Source organism: Girardinichthys multiradiatus, chromosome 20 (genome assembly GCF_021462225.1).
Source record: "Girardinichthys multiradiatus isolate DD_20200921_A chromosome 20, DD_fGirMul_XY1, whole genome shotgun sequence".
NCBI classification, from domain to species: Eukaryota; Metazoa; Chordata; class Actinopteri; order Cyprinodontiformes; family Goodeidae; genus Girardinichthys; species Girardinichthys multiradiatus.
Genome location: NC_061812.1, coordinates 30,307,595 through 30,328,795, shown reverse-complemented (window position 1 = coordinate 30,328,795; position 21,201 = coordinate 30,307,595). Strand labels below are relative to the sequence as shown.

General features: G+C 38.7%; 1 protein-coding gene across 1 annotated transcript; it reads left to right on the top strand.

Moving 5' to 3' along the window:
- The first annotated feature begins 180 nt into the window (after window positions 1-180).
- LOC124856981 (cyclin-dependent kinase 4-like) lies at window positions 181-20,416 on the top strand. The gene is made up of 10 exons (XM_047347993.1): window positions 181-349; window positions 473-677; window positions 6,422-6,636; window positions 14,617-14,851; window positions 14,935-15,070; window positions 15,179-15,346; window positions 18,166-18,275; window positions 19,244-19,294; window positions 19,392-19,527; window positions 19,724-20,416. The coding sequence occupies exons 1-10, from the start codon at window positions 322-324 to the stop codon at window positions 19,811-19,813; spliced, it is 1,374 nt and encodes a 457-aa protein (XP_047203949.1). The 5' UTR covers window positions 181-321; the 3' UTR covers window positions 19,814-20,416.
- The last annotated feature ends 785 nt before the right edge of the window (window positions 20,417-21,201 follow it).

The following is a 21,201-nucleotide window of genomic DNA, read 5'->3' as shown; positions in this document are numbered from 1 at the left end:
GGAAGTGAAACTCATATATAATTATAATACACAGAGAAATATTGGATTTGTTATGGCCTAAAGTATTATGATGGCAACTGTTGGTGGGGAAGTCACTAAAAGTCATTGCTCAAGAAGAATGCTGTATCCAAGCACATTAATGGAAAGTTGCGGGGAAGGAAAAAGTGAGGTAGAAAAAAAACAAGCGTAAGGGATAAACACTGCCTTGAGAGGACTGTGAAGCAAAGCCATCTATTCAAGAATTTCGGGGAGATTCTCAAGGCGTGGACAGCCATTGAGGTCAGAGCTCCAAGAGCCAACACACAAAGACATATCCAGGACATGAGCAATAACTGTTGCATTTCTTTTGGTAAGCCACTCCTGACACCATCATAAGTATCATGCTAAGGAGAAAAGAACTGGAATGTTGCTCAATAGACCAAAGCCCACCTTTCAGGTAAGAGTAAAGTTTGCATTTTATTTGAAAATCAAGGTCACAGAGTCTGGAGGAAGTTTGAAGAGGCACAGAATCCATGTTGCTTGAAGCCCAGCGTGACGTTTCCCGTCAGAGCCATGTCATCTGCTGTCTTTGGCCCACTGTGCTTTATCAGGTGCAAAGTCAGCACAGCCATCTGCCAGGAAATTTACAGCCCTTCATGCTCCACATGGCATCGCTGTCCACTTTACAAGACAACCAGGTAAAATTCAGATGCAGTTAGAAATAATCTTTATTGGTTCAAATTTAGTTTAAACCAATTAAGTTAATTTCAATAAAAATACATTATCCAGCAAGGACAGAGAAGCTGATTAGATACATTGCAGTTCATCATTGACTCTGTCCAAGAAAGTGATGAAACTAAACAGGAAAACTGTGCCATGGAAAAAAGAAAGAAAATACAATACATTGCAGCAATAATGCTGTAAGTGAAATGATACATGTTTTTTTTTTTTTTATTGTGGCTTCAGAGTATTATAGAAATGTGTAAAATAAAATGTTGAAATGCCGCAGGCCTAAAAAGTAGTTGTGTAATTGCAAAAACTTCAGGTTTGCACAATAGAAAAATTTTAAAAAAATAAAAAACAAGGAATGAATGAAAACTCAAAATGTTTCACACTGTTACTTATGTGAACAAGTGAGTGAGGTAACGTAGGAAGGGCAAAGTGAATCCATGTTTTTTGACCGGTTTGCTGAAGGTTACAATGGAGGAATGATGACACTTTGCTACAATCTGTAAAGTGAAGAACAGATGAGAAAAAAGGAGTGTAAGGTGGGAGGTGCGGACCATCAGTAAGATAACAGAAGATCCAGGGGCGGTTAGACAGCTGGGACAAACATTATCACAAACTGCTTTCATCAGCAAAAATACTTTGCATGTGTCAATCTGTAGTTTTCCTTCAGAATCATCAATAAAGAATACTGAAAATATTTAGTACTAAAATAATTAAAATGCATGGGCTGTTGTATTTGATTAAAAGGCTGTTAATTTGATAAGTTGATTGTGAAGATTAGGGTGTTTAATGCTGCCTTCAATTAACACTTAACGGGGTAATCAAAGTTATTATCAACGATGCGATGGTGCTTAGTTTTACGAGTAAAAGTCAATTACTCACAATGTAAGTTTAACTTCAGCAGATCTTTGTCTTGACTATAGCTATTTTCTACCCTTCTTGATGTTCTTCAGCAGCGCTGAAGTCAGAATGATGCTGAGGTATGACTGCTGGGGACATCCAGGAAGTGGGCTTTAGGTGCTGTTAATTATTGATATGTAGGCCTACTAACTCTAATGAACCTCTCTCCTGCAGTAATAACACCTTTCCAAACAGTCACCATGAGAGGCGCTTTTCTTACAGTGTTTGATAAATTCTGTACCTGTGATTGAAATAATTAAATTCAAGTTGTACATAATCGCCTTTCGTCATGTTTTCCAGTGAAATGGTCAGTAACCTTGCACAGATAAAACGCAGCATCCAAAACATCTCCTCTGTTCTGCTTATTTATAACAGCATGTACTGTAGTTAGGTTTCTTGAATTGTTGACAGCTATCAAATAAACATTACTCAACCAGGCAGATGTGTTAAAAGACACGTTCAGAGCTTCTTTCTTTCAGTTCCAATTACTGACTTTGCAGCATATTTATCCTGCATGGTTTAAACAACTACTATAATTATTTTCATGGTTTATCAAAACATACTATCACAATAGAAATGAATCTTGATGTCATCTTTTGGTTTAAAAGCCTCAAGACATGGAGTGTGTTTTTATCCATTTTTTAAAGCCACACGGTAAAATTTAAAAAAATCCAACCTTTAATTTGAGTGCATTTATTAACTCAGGAAAATTTTTACACATACAGAAATAATTGTATAAATAATCTTAAGTGGGACAAATGCAGAAACTTCCAACAAGGCTTTTAAAATAAATGCAAGTGAACAATTTAGTTTTATGCTTGATCAGAGTGGATTCACAAAATATGTCCCAGAAAATGATTTTTTGTTTTCTAGGACATAAATACTGTATGATATGACACAGAGGTCTGTTTCTGTTAACCACTGGCCATTAAGTTGGACGAAGACCCAAACTGATCTTTCCACCATTCATAGTGAGCTTGATGGTAAGGTATTAAAAAAAAAATCCCCAAAGCTCACCGTTAGCAAACTGCAGGACAAAAAGGACATCTCGGGGTCACTAGGCCTCCATGAAAACCCTTGAATATTATATACATGTCAGCGAGACACATGCCAGAAAGAAAGCATTTTATGTCCCACCATCACAAAACATGTGGAGTTTCCTAAACTCTACTGGGACCTCAACTAGAGCTGAGTGGTTTGATCAGGTGAGACTAAAATTGATATTTTTATTGGTGTGTGAAGCATCGACCAACTCCTGGACAGTCTGTGGTGCAACAGGATGTTGGTGGATGGAGCGAGACATGATGTCCCAGATGTGCTCAATCAGATTCAGGTCTGGGGAACGGGCGGTCCAGTCCATAGCTTCAATGTCTTCATCTTGCAGCAACTGCTGACACACTCCAGCCACATGAGGTCTAGCATTGTCCTGCATTAGGAGGAACCCAGGGCCAACCGTACCAGCATATGGTCTCACAAGGGGTCTGAGGATCTCATATCGGTACCTAATGGCAGTCAGGCTACCTCTGGCGAGCACACGGAGGGGCGTGCGGCCTTCCAAAGAAATGCCAACCCACACCATTACTGACCCACTGCCAAACTGGTCATGCTGAAGGATGTTGCAGGCAGCAGATCGCTCTCCACGGTGTCTCCAGACTCTGTCACGTCTGTCACATGTGCTCAGTGTGAACCTGCTTTCATCTGGGAAGAGCATAGGGCGCCAGTGGCGAATTTGCCAATCCTGGTGTTCTCTGGCATATGCCGAGCGTCCTGCATGGTGTTGGGCTGTGAGCACAACCCCCATTGGTGGACGTCGGGCCCTCATACCATCCTCATGGAGTCGGTTTCTAACCGTTTGTGCAGACACATGCACATTTGTGGCCTGCTGGAGGTCATTTTGCAGGGCTCTGGCAGTGCTCCTCCTGTTCCTTCTAGCACAAAGGTGGAGGTAGCGGTCCTGCTGCTGGGTTGTTGCCCTCCTCCACGTCTCCTGGTGTACTGGCCTGTCTCGTGGTAGCGCCTCCAGGCTCTGGACACTACGCTGACAGACACAGCAAACCTTCTTGCCACAGCTCGCATTGATGTGCCATCCTGGATGAGCTGCTCTACCTGAGCCACTTGTGTGGGTTGTATAGTCCGTCTCATGCTACCACGAGTGTGAAAGCACCACCAACATTCAAAAGTGACCAAAACATCAGCCAGAAAGCATAGGTACTGAGAAGTGGTCTGTGGTCCCCACCTGCAGAAACACTCCTTTATTGAGTGTGTCTTGCTAATCACCAAAGATTTCCCCCTGTTGTCTATTTCATTTGAACAACATCATGTGAAATTGATTGTCAATCAGTGTTGCTTCCTAAGAGGACAGTTTGATTTCACAGAATTTTGATTTACTTGGAGTTATATTGTGTTGTTTAAGTGTTCCCTTTATTTTTTTGAGCAGTGTGATCATATCAACACAGAGATGGTTCACCAGACACATAGGCAACCTTCTTCTGTCCTCAGACCCAAATCCTTTAGAAAACCTCTGAGGTGAGTCGAAGAGGAAAGTGCATAAGAGAGGACCTAGACCTCTGGCCGCCTGCAGAGACTGTGGATAGATCCCTCTCTGCATGCTCCAGTCTTTTCCTCAGGTTGATATCAGAGACCGGTAGATGCCAACAAGAAGTGTCTCACTGAAAGTATTTCAACCAGAGGGGTAAAACTAGCTATTAGAAGATAGAATATCCTAACTTTTACTATATAATCTTAGCCAAAATGATAATATTTTATGTTTAATCTGTAAAACAAGATTCAGTTTAGCTGTTTATCGACACTAAAATCACATTTACTTCCACAGATAAATAAAAAAAGATTAGATGTCAATATGTTAACATTTATTTGAAAAGAACTGAGTTTTTAATGGGTGTCCCAATATTTATCACATGACTGTATTTCAGGTGTGGGCATAAAAGGCATTAAAGGTCTAAAGAACTGTCAAAATATATAATCTGGTAAGCAGAGTTTCTATGCACGGCACAGGAAATATTAAAGCTTACCAAATATTGCTTCAAAGCAGCCTTTCGATTGCGATATTAAACATACTGAAAAGATGATAATGATCGCAATGCAATGTATATTGCAGCAAGTTGAAACCTGAAACAGCTGTACTATTAAAGGGCTTTGCTCTTCAGGTCAAACTGTAGCTGTTTTCAGCCATAGAAATATGAAAAATATTTCACTGTAACTTGGAGGGATTGTCGGATGTCCTCATTGATGTAATATTCTGACAGAAATTTCAAAAGTGTGGAAAAAAACTGATGAAATTGAGATGGGATTTAATCGAACGTAAGAAAGTTTCATGACCCAGTTACAATGCTCACAGTGTGTCCTTCCCTGTTCTCGAGCATGCTGCAGGAGCTCAAATGCATGAGCCGTGGCTGGGGAGAGAACTGTAAAAGCTCCAAAAGAGTCAAAATGGATTTGTTGTGCAGGACACAGAGCACTTACGCTGTGACCATTTTAATTATAGACAACCACAAGTCAACCGTTGATGCTGTTCAGTGATCACAAATCATGGAGGCAGATGCTTCAGACACTTTGAAACTAAACAAATTTAAAGGACTGTCTGGTCATTAACTTTAAGAAATAAATCATTGAACACAAACTTAAACTGCATTCAGTATATTTTTCAGTGTGGACTCCATCTTTGCCAGGCTTAGTAAGTAATTTAGGAACTGTTTGAGGGTACATCCTTGATGCTGATTTCAGATGCCTTTACTTTAACAGAAATACACACACACACACACACACACACACACACACACACACACACACACACACACACACACACACACACACACACAATCTATGTTTTAAATAATATAAATACTCCAGAATGCACATTGCATTTATTTCTTCCTAAATATGATCAATTTGATCAAAGATGTCCTTCTCCATTCAGAAAAAAACGAATAATTTCTCATTATTCTCATTATTTTTTTATTCATACATATTTTGAAATTACATTTTGCCCTGCATAAAGATATGTTTGTTAAAACAAAAATATTTTTCAAAAATGTATAAAGAATGTGCACGACATGAGTGTGCAGCAACGCGTGCTCTCAAAAGCGTATACAGTCCTTTTAAAATCCTAGGTTTCTGTAATGTACAAAAATGAGGCTTCGATAATTGATTTCATAACTTTTTGACATTTATCCTGTGAAATTCAAATTAAACCAAACTTTTAGAAGGAGAGGGGGGGTGAAGTTAAATATCTTCTCCGATTATGGACGACTGTCTTCACTGTGCCAGGATGTGTATATAATGCTTAGTTGTTTGCAACTTTAGGATGCCACACAGATGAGTGTAAAATTGAATCATTATGACACCAGAACAGAGAACATGTTTTCAAGGAGAAGAAACATCTTACCATATCTAAAGCATGGAGGTTTGTCAGTTTTGACTGAAAGTTGGAATTGTGACTTTGTATCCCATAGTAATGCCTTGTAATTTCATAATTATGACTTTAAATCTCATATTCATGCCCTTGTATCTCATAACTATAATTTTAATGGTTGGAATTATAACCTTGATTCTCATTTTTATGAAAAAATTCTGATTTGGCATCTCACAAGTATCTGAAAGTCGAGATAGAGACTTTGAATTTCATAATTAATCTGAAAATCAAAATGATCACGTTTGAAAACATGCTCACTTTTTTCTTCCTTTCAAGTAAATGAGAAATGCTCCTATAAAAAGTAAATATTTGTTTTCTCCACTGTGTTCATGAAGCATTTTGAAAGTTTTTCTTCACTTGTATGGCTCCGCCTCCACTGAGTTGCCAGAAGCAAGACGAGGACCAGCGAAAAAGAGATCAGAGGTGGAGGGGCTGGAAACACATCGGCTGGTTGGTCTCTGATCAGAGGAACCCGGACCCGGCCTGCACAGCTCTGAACCGGTTCTGTTCCAGATTAATACGTGGCAGACTTGCTGAGTATGCCCTGCTCACTGAGCTGAAGCCCCCGCTGCTGAAGGAGAGGAGAACCGGGCGAGGTAAGTTACTGGATCTGGGTTATTCTGTGTGTGTCAGTGCAGCAGGGGATGTTTATTCTGCGGGGAAATAAAAGTTTCAGTCGGTGGTCTGGTTCCTCCGCCTCCGGGCTGAGCAGTTCTTAGGGTTTCTGTTCCGCCACGTCAGGCCACATGTTTCAGAAATGTGCATGGCCTGCTGTTGCTTCACTTTTCTTCAGTTTAATTAACAAAGGAGCGCCATGGAGCAGCACCACGTGTCTGCGCTGGCCCCGCGGAGCCCACGGAGCCTCCGCCCACTGTGTCAAAGCAATGCCACCGGCCTGCCTCTCCTCAGCCAGGAAACTCAGTGAAGCAGCGTCAACTTCCGCCTATTGGGAGATCAATACCTACTGCTGCTGCTGCTGACCTGCCCTGCTGAGATCAATAGCTGCCATTACGGTCAGGTTTGGTAATCAGCTCGGTGAAAACTTCCAGATGATGCTGATCAGATCTGAGCTGAGGTGTAGTCAGTAACAGGAAATCTGGAGAGGTTGTCAAGCTGGGAAGTCATGACTGTCCCCACAAGAACACCATGAGAGAAAATGGAAATGGCTAAGTCATCTGGAAAACAAAATGTTCAAAGAAGTATTTGGTTTTATTTACAGTCTTTTAATTAAAGGGGCACTTTATTTAGATTGATTCAGAATCAACCTTGTTGGCCAAGTTTTTGGGGTCAAACAAGGAATTTCATTTTGGTTTTTATCGCTCACATTGTATATCAACATCAATCCAAACAACAACTGCAATGTGTAACAACACTTCCATAAATAAAGAAAAGGAACAGTATGTTCAAGTACATAGAAGTAGCCCTCAGACAACTTCAAAGCAGTGGTGTCGGAACAGGGAGGGCCAGGGTGCCATTGACCCCCCCTACTTTACAGCCCTGCCCCGGACCAGCCGAACCCGACTGTGCTGAGAGGCTGTGACTAACCTCTCTATCTGCCTCTGGACTAAATTTACAAAACGTTTGTGCCTGTTAAAACCGGACGTTACGCTCAAAAACACGCACAGTGCAATTTACTAACATGCCCTGAGGTCAGAAGCGCAAAACGACACCCGCTGTCCAGTTAACACGTTTACCTCAATGAAAATGCAGTTCTGGGCATTTCGGCGCAAACTTGTCAAATTCTAGGAGGAGTGGATGCAAATATGCTTATTTAACTCATGCTGTATGATTCACTAAAGCTGCACTCATATATCTTCATTATTTTGCCCGTCCTAAAGGCAGATGCAGTTTGCAGCAGCACTGTGCACAGATGGTAGGTATGATTGTTAAATGGAGAAGATGCTGGCAGAAGATAAGGAGAAGAAGAGAAAGGACCATATCTTTTTGTTTAAACATCTCTGAAATGAAAGAAGAAATAAATAATCACGACTTGGAGCCACAAACATGGTGGAGGAAGATCTGGCATCTGGAACGTTCCAACAAACTATGGCAGCCAGTCAAGGTCATTGTTTCAATTTCTGAAGCCAATGTCACTCAGAAATGGCTGTCTCACCATCTTTCCAGACACCCAGGATGCACAAAACCCCGCCTCTCGCCCATAGACTGCTGGAGATAGGCACCAGCTCCCCCGCGACCCACTATGGAATAAGCGGTAGAAAATGACTGACTGACTGACCATCTTTCCAGACACCCAGGATGCACAAAACCATTTTTTAATGAATGGAGAACTTCCACTTTTTTTTCTTTTTTTTAAATTAAAGACAATATTACAGTTATTAGTTTCAAAAAAATAAAAGACAAAACAGTTGGTTTGCCAGCAGAGGTTCCCCAAAAAACGGTACAACCACATAACGACACAACAAACTTTTATTTCATTTTTATTTTCTGACTTCAAGGCATAATCTGACAAATCAGATTTACATAGGCAATGAAAACACCCCTGATTATTATACTACAGGTTCATTTGTCATCGTAGGCCTAATAATTGTTCTTATAAAGGTTGTTGAGAGTTTTTATGATATAATTGCCTATAACATACACATGCGGTATTATTTGATATAACCACATTTTAATCACCTCCTCTTCCTACACATTCACAAAGACTTGGCTCAGAGCCTGGACATTAACAAAGTACTCTGCAGCTTCTGCTTTGTGACTGGGCGAACGGAGCCTTACTTTGGAAAAATCTGAGGGCAAGAGTAATTTATCTCATTAAGACGTGTTAATAGTTCCCAACTTAAGCGGACTTCCTCATCGATTCATAGGGTGTTGTTAAACCTGGGCCTCCGGGGGGCCCAAGCCCCATATGTCAAAGGCTCCGGATCAAAACGAGACCATTAAAAGTGAGAGATGAGCTGAATTTATCCTCGGTTGATAATTTTGTTAAAGATGGATCCAGAGTGTACATGTTATCCATCCCTGCTGATTTGTTAATTTATATTATTTTGTATCGCCTGTACTTTTAAAATATCTGATCATTTTCTCTAAAAATGTGATTTGTACTGAAAAATAAAGTGAGGTAAAACTATGCAGCCCGATTGCTTAGCAAAAAACAGCCAAATTGTGCAGAGTAATGGCAGCCGGACCCATTGTACTGTTTGCCTAAGCTTATAGGAAATGGCATGTGAAATTAAAGACAAAATCTATACATATATTATAGTTTCGGTTTCCCCCTTCTCCGAAATGTACCACTTCATTCCTTACCAACTTACCTTTTGGCCTTCATGCATTCATACTTAAGCACTGATTATCTTTTTAGTTTGTCTTGGAAATAAAAGTACTTTAGGATGAATTATTACAATAAAAAAAAAAACATTTTGATTGTTAAAAATGTTTGATGAAAAATATTTTATGAAGTTTCATATTACACCCTGTTTCTTTTGACTGTTGTTCTGATCCCCATTCGGGTCCGTTGGTCCTTATGAAACATTAGGGATAATGACCCCTGATCAAACTAAAGTACACAGATCTCTCTGAACCTCTATACACACCTCTAAATATGGCTGAGTGTTGTGCTATAGAAAATGAAATCAATTTTCAAAACATTTTCCACAAATAATGCGACATTTTATCCTGTTCCAATTCAACTGAAAAGAAACCAACTGATAGAAAAACATTAAAAAGGGGCAATACCACAGCTGCACAGCCTGATACTAATACTTTGTCTACGATGCTTCCAAATCTCATCAGATTGTATTCTTTTGTCAACAGCCCTCTTCAGGTAACTTCACAGATTTCTTTGTCAAATTTAGTCCCAAAGTCAAGCTTCTAAATCTTTAATTTTCCTCCCATCAACTCATTCTTGTGTTGATTTGGGTGTGGGCTTGGCCTCATTGTAATGCTGAATTTCTCTTCATCTTTAGTTTCTAACAGACTCCTGAATGGTTTGGGTTAAAACTGATCAGAATTCGAAACCGTTTTTATATTTATCCCCCTAAACAAAAGCCCCTTCTCCTAGTTGATACATTTGAACAGAGACATCATTTGGAGCCTTTGGAACCTCTCCACAAACCATGGCTTTAACTAAAACGAGGGAAATATCAGGAACATTTTTCAAGGACTTTTGAGCTTTAACCAGAATCACTACCATTGATTTAGGCGTGAACCCAATAAGACTGAACGCTAAAATGTAATCAAAAGGTGCTTCATTAAAGCACCAATGGTGTACACTTATCCAACTAAGCCACTAATAGGCGTTGGCTGTCCAGTTGAATTGTACAATATATATGTCACTTGAGGGTGTGTACACTATAGAGAGCCACTGAGAGGGACCTGCTGCTGGTAGATTCATTGCAGTGAACATCAGCAAGTGTTAAAGTAAATACAAGCTAATCAATGGTATTTAGGAAAGGTTCTAGGAAAGGCAGGCAACTCCATTTCATACCTGGAGACTATCGAGTACGAAAAGACAAAAACTGCAAAAGTATAAATCCTTAAAGAGGTTAAACGACCTGTATGGTAGCTTTCTACATAGTGGAACTAATTTTCCATTAAGCAAATCAACAACAAAACTATTTGTTGTTACAGATAATCTGTCATTAAAAGTTATGATCGCTTAAACTTGTAAATGCATCAGTTTTTTTTTTTCTATCAAATGTTGGAATCAAATGCTCAGCAGGACTGTAATTACAGTTTTTGAAATCCTTCAATGAAAAGAAACAAAAAAAAAAAAACATACAACCAGCTTTGTTTTGAAAGAGAAGTACTTTCAGATTGTCCCTTTCTCAGCTTAATTCAGATATTATCAGTACAGCTAAGCCCAAAACAATGTATACGCTTGGCAGATTTAGATTTATTATTCAACCAGGAAGTTAGTTTCTGATAGAAATTGAGATGAGCCTCTCCCAAAATATCATAAAACAATTTAAAAGGATGGGAAAAATGTAAACAAAATCTGTTTTTATTTAATTATTTTTAAATGGCATGTCAGAAAATATTTATATTCTTAATATCAATGGCAAAAATCTTAATAGACATCAGAGCAATCAAACCTTTGTTGTGATTACTGAGCAGCTTTCTGCATTTTTCTTCTGGTATTTGGAGGAGTTATTTTTAGGGTTGAGCTACAAGTCTTTAAGGTTGGACGGCCTCTTTACCATCACCCTAATGTTTAAGCCCTCCATAGTTTCCCTGTCAGACTCAGGTCTGGACTCTGGCTGGGCTGCTCCAAAACGTTAACATTACTTCCAATCTTCAAAACTTGTTGGTAAAATTAAAAGATGGCTTTAAACCTAAATTTAGCGGGAGTATGAATAATTCTGGGCTTAACTGTGAAGAGGAATTTATGCCATTTCACCATCTTGCACACAAACAAGAATTTTGTCCGATTCTGCATCAAGACAGTCTGACACAACTTCCTTCAAATAAGAGGAAGAAATGTGGTATCTTACTGATGCTTCTCTTCCTCTGTACCCAACAGTGTACTTTGGTTTCCAGATAACATCACTAGTATGCAAATCTGAGTAATAAACGATGTATTTACCATGTTATTGAGGTTTTGCTCATCATTTGCTCAAAGTTGAAGTGGAACTGGAGCAGTTTGTGTGGTATAAACTTAGAAACCCAAAAGACCAGTTTACTGTTGCACTCCTCTGTTACTTTGTTCAGATCTGTTCGTCTTTGTCGATATTATGTTAAACTTTGTTTTTTTTACATCCTGTTAGTTAGGGTTACAGTGCTGTGCAAAAATGTTCAGTTGGATGAGCCAGGCTGCTTGTCATCTTTTGAAGTGGTCTCGGTTGATGGCTGATTCTTCTGGCTTCCTAAAGGTCTTTATGAGGGTTAAATATGGAATGTGGTTGCTTTTCATTCAGTTTAGTCCAGTGTTTGACCATTAACAGTTTGCTTTACCTTTTTACTTTGCCCAATTAATAATTTGGGCATAGCATGACTTGCTGATACTTTTTAGCTGTTATACATGTTTGATTTGGGGCCTTACATCTTTTGGCCACTTTCCTATATTTGTTCCTGCACTGCACAGTATGTTGTCCCCATCCAGTAGCAAGGACAGGGTTCCTCCTATGCAGCCTGAACAAGTAGGACATTTGATTTCAGTATTTTTACAGCCTGGATAAATATGGAAAAAATATTTTGTTTTCCAGACTTTACGCCATTGTCTAAATGTTTTATTATTTCTTCTGTCCTATTCTTCCATTTTCTTCTCTTGTGTTCATCTTTCCATCCTTCTTCTCTCCCTTACGTTCCTCCTCCTTTCCTTCCACGAGTGTTTATGTTTCTTTCCCTTTTTCCTTCCTTGTGTCCTTACTTCTGCCTATACTCTCTTAATGCCCTTCCTGCTTTCCCTCCTTTTCCTTTTGTCCATACTTTAATTCCTCATTGCATCTTTTCTCCTTTCCTGATGTCCTGCTTCCACTTTCTTGTGTACACCTTTCCTTCTTGCCTTCATTTCCTCCTTCCCTTCTTTGTTCTTTTATTGTCCCATCTCTGTTGACTCTGACATTCCTTCTTTCTGTATACCCTGCCTTCCCTCCATGTGTCCTTCCTTCTTCCCTTCCTTCTTACCTTCTCTCCATTGGTCCTTATTTCTTTCCTTCCTTATGTTCTGCTTTAAATCATTTGTCCTCCTTTCCTTCTTATATTCTACATTCCCTCCATGTGTTATTTCATCCTTCCTTTGTTTATTTCATTCTTTCCATCCCTCTTGCTTTTGTCATTTCTTCCTCCGTTTGTTTTTTGCTGATACCTCATGCAAACTTAAAAAATCGACCATAAATTCATAGTGAATGTTTGTATTTTACATTTTAAAACAAACATAAAGGACTGAAACATCTGGAATTATTACATAAAAATATACAAAAATGTAAAAAGTACAGTAGTGCAACATGTTTGCACAGTCCTCCGTGTCCTGAAAACTGAACAACGTACCACAGTGCACAGGAGAGTGATCACCCCAAATCATCCCAGAACGTCTTCTGAAAATGTTCTGCTAAAGTTGTATAAATGTTTGTTTTTTTCCACAGTGGTTTGGTCTTAAAAAAGATCAATAATCAGTTAAAAGATAAGATCCCAGAAAAGGCTGATTGTTACTAGTTACCAGAGAGGAAGGGTGGATCGGTCTTTATCAGTGACTCTTTAACTCAGCAGCATGACTGCTGCCACTGATTAGGTGAGCAAAAAAGGCCGGAACAAGACCTGCCGAAACACAAAACTTGTGTCTGACAAATACAAAGATGTGTATTTACTTTCTTTCGCAAGATTGCTCACTGTCAGTTGTGTGTAAAGCAGGCTGACAAATGAAGGCTTTCTCTCCTGCTTGTGAAGTAAGTGGATGGGGCATGAATGGGTAGAAGTAGGTTGGGGCTCTGACTGATCTAACAAGTACATCAAACTGGTTTGACGGAGAAAATGCTGTGACTTGACAAGAAAGGAGTGGGAAGACATGTCCACAGATTTTGTTTGCTACACATCCATGATGTAAATCTCCTGTCCACCACATCACATATGTACTCTACTGTTTTGAGATCTGGTGACTGGAGGCTTTTGGCGAACAGTGAACTCATCGGCCTGTTCAAGAAAGCAGTTAAAGATGAACTAAGCTTTGGGAAATGGTTAATTATCCTTCTGGAAGTAGCCACATGGGTATACGCTGTGGTAATAAAAGGATGGACATGGTCAGCAACAATACTCAGGTAGACTGTAACATTTAAATTATGCCTAACTGCTGGGGTGTTTAAACTGCTAGAAAAAAATACCCATACCATTACACTACCAACAACATGCTGGATTCATGATTCCTTGTTTACATCAAATTCTGACCCTACCATCTGAATGCCACAGCTGAAATTCAAACTAAACTTTCTTCCCTGCTATGACTCTCAGTTTGAACTTCAGCAAGTCGTCTTCACCACGTCTAGAAGCCAAAAGGATACTGAGTTGTTGCCTTGGGTTTGGCTGATTCTGTATTTGTGTAAACAAACAAGTAAATTAAAGTCTATTGAGAAGCCAGAAAAAGCTGAATTTTCTTCCATTCTAGTGTAAGTTCAGTGTAAAAGGGTTTTGTCAGCTACAAGTACTTCCTTTCTTACTTTAAAAAAGGTATCTTAAACATTCAGGGTACCAAGCCTAAAGCACTTACCTTCATATCTGGGGTTTATCATATGCAAACTATAATGGTGTAGTTCTTTGTATTTCATGTAATAATACACCTTAACAACACGTACTCAAACAGAGGTTATGCGGTGCTATGCTTGGGACGGCTATAAAGAAACAGAACATCAAAAGCAGAAATATGCAGGTCAATTGCACAGGTATCATTGTTTTGTACATCTGGCAGCCATATTGATTTTAAGGTCAGGGTTGGTGGGAAAACTGTCTTCCAGAGTCAAAATTCCAACTTCTGAGCACTTTCCAGCTAACTTTCTCCACTTGGAACTCAAACTTTACCTTTAAATAGTACCCAAGAAAAGCTAAATATGCAAACTGCATGAAATAGACTTTTTATTTCAAGCATATATGGTTTTTAATGTCTTTTACTTTTATGATCATTTGTCTCACAGTCTGTTTGAACGTGGTCATGGCCAACTGCACCAGTGTCCAGTATGAGCCTGTGGCAGAAATTGGTGGTGGTGCCTATGGAACTGTGTACAAGGCCAGGGACACGGAGAGCGGGGAGTTTGTGGCTCTGAAGAACGTGCGCGTGCAGACAGACCAAAATGGCCTTCCAGTCTCCACCGTCAGAGAGGTGGCTCTGTTGAAACGGCTGGAGCAGTTCGACCACCCCAACGTGGTCCGGTGAGACTGTTAAAGGAGTTTTTTGTTTGGTTTCACCCAATGATCCCCTCTCACAGGAAACATATTTTCCTTGTTGATACCAGGCTCATGGACGTTTGTGCCACCCAGAGGTCGGACCAGGAAACTAAAGTCACTTTAGTGTTTGAGCATGTGGACCAAGATCTGAAGACGTATTTAGAGAAAGCTCCAGCTCCAGGATTATCTTCTGACTGCATTAAAGTGAGAACTGACAAAAACAGTCCTAAACTTAACCAGATGTTTAAACCCTGTTTTAAAACGATTAACACCACTTAGATTCAGTTCATTCACGCCCGGTTGTTTTTGCAGGACTTGATGAGGCAGTTGCTGTCTGGCCTGGCATTTCTTCACTCTAACCATGTGATGCACAGAGACCTGAAACCCGAGAATATTCTAGTGACCAGCCAGGGCCAAGTGAAGCTGGCTGACTTCGGTCTCGCCAAGATCTACAGCTGCCACATGGCTCTCACTCCTGTGGTAAAACTTCCTACATTCATTGTCTTTTCCAAGATATACAGTATTGTTTTAGAGATTTTATTTCTCTGTTCTTTTTTGTTTAACGTTCGGTCACATGCAATCATGATAAGACTTTTACATCTAGTTGTATTTTCACATCTTGTTAGGATACAAGCAACAGCTCGTCAGCCTGGTCTTTATGAGTCTTCTGATAGTCAAATATGGATCCAGTGTGTGTAGAGACATCAAGCGGCATAAGTTCATATTGCACCCAACTGCACTGCATCAGGATGCACAGCTATGATCAGTATAGCCAAACCTATTAGCAGTTTCAAGTTATGACAGCTTGGTTTAAAACTGTAGCGAGGAGAAGGAAAATTAAGGTTTTACAGACATCATCCACCCTATTAAAGCAGTAACTCCTAGAACAGGGACCCTTAATGACTGGGTCACAAACTGGCACCAGCCTGTAGAGCATTTGTTTTGAACGCCACAAGTAAGTATGTAGATATTTGAATAAGGAAGTTAATCAGTAAATAAATATTTAATTAATTATGAAATATTATCACGGTAATATATGAGTAGAGGTGGTACAAGATAATTTACATGTAATTAAGTTGATATGTAATTAATTACATTAGTAAGTGGATAATCAACAAGTATATAAAATTTTTAAGTTTCTATGTAATGAAGTCAAGAAGTTACTAGTTAAATACTATAGTTAACATGTAATAAAGTGCATATGAAGTTGGTATGTTTGTTGCTTTCTTTTCAAGGTAATATTTATTCGTTATGTAAGTACATACACATGAAATTAAGTTAGTAAGATAATGTATAAATAAGTAAGAATGTAAGTCATTAAATAACTGTGCAATTAACTGGTCTTATAGGTAACAAACTTAAGGGATGTTTAATTAATTATTTATGTAATTAAGTTATTAAATTACAATGTAAATAATTTAATGTATGATTAAATATTAAACCACTTAAGTCAGTAGGCTACAACATCTTTAGGTATGCTTTATATGTAATAAATTAGGCTGATATGTAATGAAGCACATATCCAATTAAGTCAGTAAGTTACAATGTACTCAAGTAAATTAGTTACGATATAATTAGGTTAATAGTGACTGATGTAATGTTATTAGGTAGGCATGTAATCAAGGCAGACTATTACATTGTAATTGTGTTAGTTTATATGTAATAAGAACAGTTATCGTCTTTAAGTCAGTAAATTAGTGTGTAATTAAGTTTGCATTTGATTAAGTTAAGTTGTAAATAGGTATGTAAGTAATTAGGTCAGTAAGTAATTTACTATATAAAGTTAACATATGTTACTTTGTAATTAAGTTTGTATGTAATAAAGTATGGATGTTAGTGTTTTAAGTTGTAATATATAATAGTTAATATGTTAAGTTAATGAGCTACAACAACATTTTTCCCTTTGGGATAAATAAAGCATTTTTGAATTGAATTGAAGTTGTACTGTAATTAAGTGGGTTAAGATACATTTAAGTAAATAATAAGATAAAAAATGTGGTGTGAACTACTTCAGTCCGCTTCTTGGTAAAGTAGCCCTCGGCATTTCTGTGATGCGGCATAAAAATATCAAACACTCCTTAAATTGTTTTTCTTACATCTTGACGTTGCTAGGGTTATTAGTAGGGGTGCACCCATCCCTCTGCCCCAAATTTGTTAATTTTAAGTGATCGGTGTGATCTGTCGATACTCATATGTGAAACTTTTTCACCAATCTTATCTACTTGTCTAATCTGTTGTGTAAGTTTTGTTTGTTTTTAAAATGTGAAAAATTAAAGACTAGTGGAAATGCAATGCTCTAAACTTGTCATTAATATTTGAGAGCACTATCTCATGTGCAGTTAAAACAAGTTTGCATTATTTCTTGGGTATTGTTCAATGTTTTTAAAAAAAATAAGACTGGAGGTGTATTGTGACCTTATAACACTTGAATGTTTAGTTATAAAGAAAATTGGCATCGGCCAAAATCTGAATCGGCAGGTCAGGCTTTTTAAACTGCAATTGGTGCACCCCTAGTTATTAGGTTTCAGTATAATTTACTATACTATACTACTAACTGCATAGTTCTCAACATTTTGTGCAGAACATTTAGAGCACAGCTGCCATAAAAGCTGACAAAATGTGATGCTGGAATGTGGAAAACCAGCAGAAAACAAAAATGTTTGAGACGTGTCATTGAATATTTTTCAATGAACTATCTGATCTCGGTTCCCACAACAATGTGAGTGAAGTTTGTTTCATCCAGGTAAAGTGCACTGTTACAAGATTGAATTTGAATTGTTTTTGATAGTTTCCACACAGTATTGCTTTTTTTTCATCGGATTCACACTATTTCAGTCCAGCACACAAGAATACCAGGATGTGTGTGTTACAGTGCATTTTGCTCTGATTAGTGGAACAGATCACAGCAAGCATCACGTTTTGCTGCTTTTGCTATGCGTCATGTTTCTTTCAGTGGGTAACAAATGAGAGTTAACAGCCACATCAGCAGCTCTGCGAGGTAGTACTACAACAAAGTGCAACCCTCAGCATTGTAGCCTGCTTACATGTGGAAATCTGGCAGGTGATGTTTTCCAGTTTTATATTAACACCGACTTTCTTGTGAAAGTTGATATTTATACTGTAGGAAAATAAAGCTACCTTAAGGGTAAAGCAGTTTGTGGTATGCTTTGAAAAACGAGTCCATAAATTACAGCTTAAATATTGTCTTTCAAATCTAAAAATCTGTCCTTTTGATCTTTGCTGCTGTGTGGGAAGATTTCTGCTTCATGTTTTTCGATTCCCTTGTTTGTGTCTTTCAGGTGGTGACTCTGTGGTACCGGCCTCCAGAAGTTCTGCTGCAGTCCTGTTACGCCACTCCTGTTGATATATGGAGCACCGGCTGCATTTTTGCTGAGATGTTTAGACGCAAGTAAGTAACCTATGACTTAAATTATTGTGTTCATTAATCAGGTGAAATTTCAATTGGTCATTTTTTTTATGGTATTTTTATTTGCAGAATAAATTCTAGTTTAAAAATAAGCTGTTGATTTAATATTTTGAGTCAATGTGAAGTTCTTGTTTTGGAGTCTGCCCAGAATTGCTAGAAACTGCAGACTCTGGAATATTTACAACCCGTGACATCTGTGGAACATCTGATCTTCTGTTTTGGCCTGGCCCTAGCAGACTATCTATGAAAAGTTGTTTCAAATTAATAGTATGTCTGGGAATTGAAAGCGGGAGTAGAAAAACAGGTTGGGCTCTCTCTGAGTCAGTTGTGTAACAGTAGACATTAAATTTTATCACAGCTCTACTCCTCTTCCAGATAAGCCTGTAAATAATGCACGGGTAATTTTTCACCGTCTCATCATATTTGACTGACTTGATCTGGCATTTTGAGGCACAGATGTGTTTTACATAATGAAATAATAGTTTTTGACATCATGCTGTTGCAAACCTTTAGAAAAGCAATTTACAAAGCAGCCAAGAGTTTTTGAAAGAGAAGCTTAAATGTTACATCTCCCAGATGAAGTTGAAGTGCACATTAGCTTCATTTTGTGGTGAAAAATGGACGTTAAAGAACATAAATGGGTCACAGAAGTAAATGCCTGCATAACTGCTCTATGAACTATTGACACTAACATGATTATTTATTGATAGATTGTACTACAAAGTCTCAGGGTTTGCGGTTACATAATGTGGTATAACATCTAAGGTACTTGCTGCATAGTTCTACACACATTGGACTCATTTTTGTTTCAAATGTCAGTTTGGTAATGCTTCTCCAAGAACACCAGGGCAGTATCGCTCCATTAGCACAAACATGAGCAACAGAGAGATTTAAAAATGCTAGGATCAGCCTACCCCTCTGTTAACCATGCTTCCATTTCTGCTTGTTAGACCCTTGTTCTGTGGAGAATCAGAAATGGATCAGCTTGGGAAAATCTTTGAGTGAGTAGCACACGGTTCGCCTTGCTTCATTGATTAAAACAGCAGCAAGCTGTTTATATTTATGCAATTTGTGTTAAATACTTCTGTGCTCTTTCAGAGTTATTGGCCTGCCACCGCAGGAAGAGTGGCCGACTGATGTTACAGTACAAAGAAAAAACTTTCCCCCTCTGAAGGCGCGCTCAATCACAGATTTTGTTCCAGAGATAAATGAGCAGGGCGCTAAATTGTTGATGGTAAGCCTCATAAAAAATTTTAATTGATGTGCATATTTTCCGGTTCTTGGTTTGTGTCTCAACTGCACCCAGAGTTAACAAATAAACATGTTAAACAAGACTTAAAAAATCCACCTCATGTGACTGATGTTACGTTTCTTACAATTAACTAATAAAATCCATATATTACAACTCTGTTTTTCTCTTTTCTTCACAGCAAATGCTGACCTTTGATCCTTTGAAACGGATATCAGCCCTGAACGCTCTAGAACATCCTTATTTCCAGGACGGGGAGAAAAAAAGCTGAAATCAGTCAGGATTTTATTCATTTCATTGCCCTTTTAGTACGGCCTGTGATGTGAAATTTTATATTGTTCTACCGGCATCAAAAACAAGAGAATCGGAAGACAAGAGAGCATCACTGGCTTCTGAACCTTTTACAATTGCAGATGTTACGATCACCAGTGTACAGCACCAGTGTCTTTAAAGTGCAAGATGTCTGCAGGGACTGATGTCTTCTCATCTGAAGTGCTGCTCATTAGCCTGAATAATGTCCACCCTGTCGTTGCAGTGATTTTTATTATGTGCTGTGATGCTTCTCCAGCAGAACCACGAACAATGCAAGTCTGTGAGGGGCTTTTACATGTAGTAACATTAGGGACGACAGGTGTATTCAAATCCCGAGGAAGCAGTTAAAGGAAAACGTTTATTATCTCACCAAGAAAACGTGTTTTTGTGAAAATTATTTCATATTTTATTTTGTGACAGAGGAAACCATCTGAAACCAACCAGCACTAGGACCCTAAATAAATCAAACCTAATTCAATTACTGCCAGATTTAATTTGTGTTTTACTATATTGATGGTGATCTATATAAATGAATAAATATGAACGATGCATAATAACTGAACCAGGCTTTTTTTTTTTTTTTCATTTTAGCACACAGCAGATACAATGGTGAGCACAAGTATTTGATACACTGCCGATTTTGCAGGTTTTCCTATTTGCAAAGCATGTAGAAGTCTTAATTTTTATCATAGGTACTCTGAACTGTGAACGGTGAACTGAGTGACAGAATCTAGAACAAAAATCTAGAAAACTCATTGTGATTTTTAAGTAATTCATTTGCATTTTATTGCATGACTTAAGTATTTGATAAATCAAAAAAACAAAACTTAATATTTGGTACATAAACCTTTGTTTGCAATTCCAGATATCAGACGTTTCCTGTAGTTCTTGACAAGGTTTGCACACACTGCAGCAGGGATTTTGGACCACTCCTCCATACAGATCTCCAGATCCTTCAGGTTTCAGGGCTGTCACCGGGCAATTCGGACTTTCAGCTCCCTCCAAAGATTTTCAATTGGGTTCAGGTCTGAAGTTTGCCTAGGCCACTCCAGGACCTCAAGATGCTTCTTACGGAGCCTCTCCTTAGTTGGCCTGGCTATGTGCTTCGGGTCGTTGTCACGCTGAAAGACCCAGCTACGATCCATCTTCAATGCCCTTACTGAGGGAAGGAGGTTGTTGTCAAGATCTCCCGATACATGGCTCCATCCATCCTCCCCTCAATACGGTGAAGTTGTCCTGTCCCCTTTGCAGAAAAGCATCCCCCACCTCCATGGATCACGGTAGGGTATTGTGTTCTTGGCGTTGTACTCACCCTTCTTCTTCCTCCAAATACTGTGAGTGGAGTTT

What these genes read in the sequence shown, in the direction of transcription:
- LOC124856981 (XM_047347993.1), top strand. Translation starts at nt 322, where the DNA reads ATGAGCAATAACTGTTGCATTTCTTTTG. An exon ending in ACATGGCTCTCACTCCTGTG is followed by an intron (nt 15,347 to 18,165) that starts GTAAAACTTCCT and finishes TGTGTCTTTCAG; the next exon opens with GTGGTGACTCTGTGGTACCG. An exon ending in GCTGAGATGTTTAGACGCAA is followed by an intron (nt 18,276 to 19,243) that starts GTAAGTAACCTA and finishes TCTGCTTGTTAG; the next exon opens with ACCCTTGTTCTGTGGAGAAT.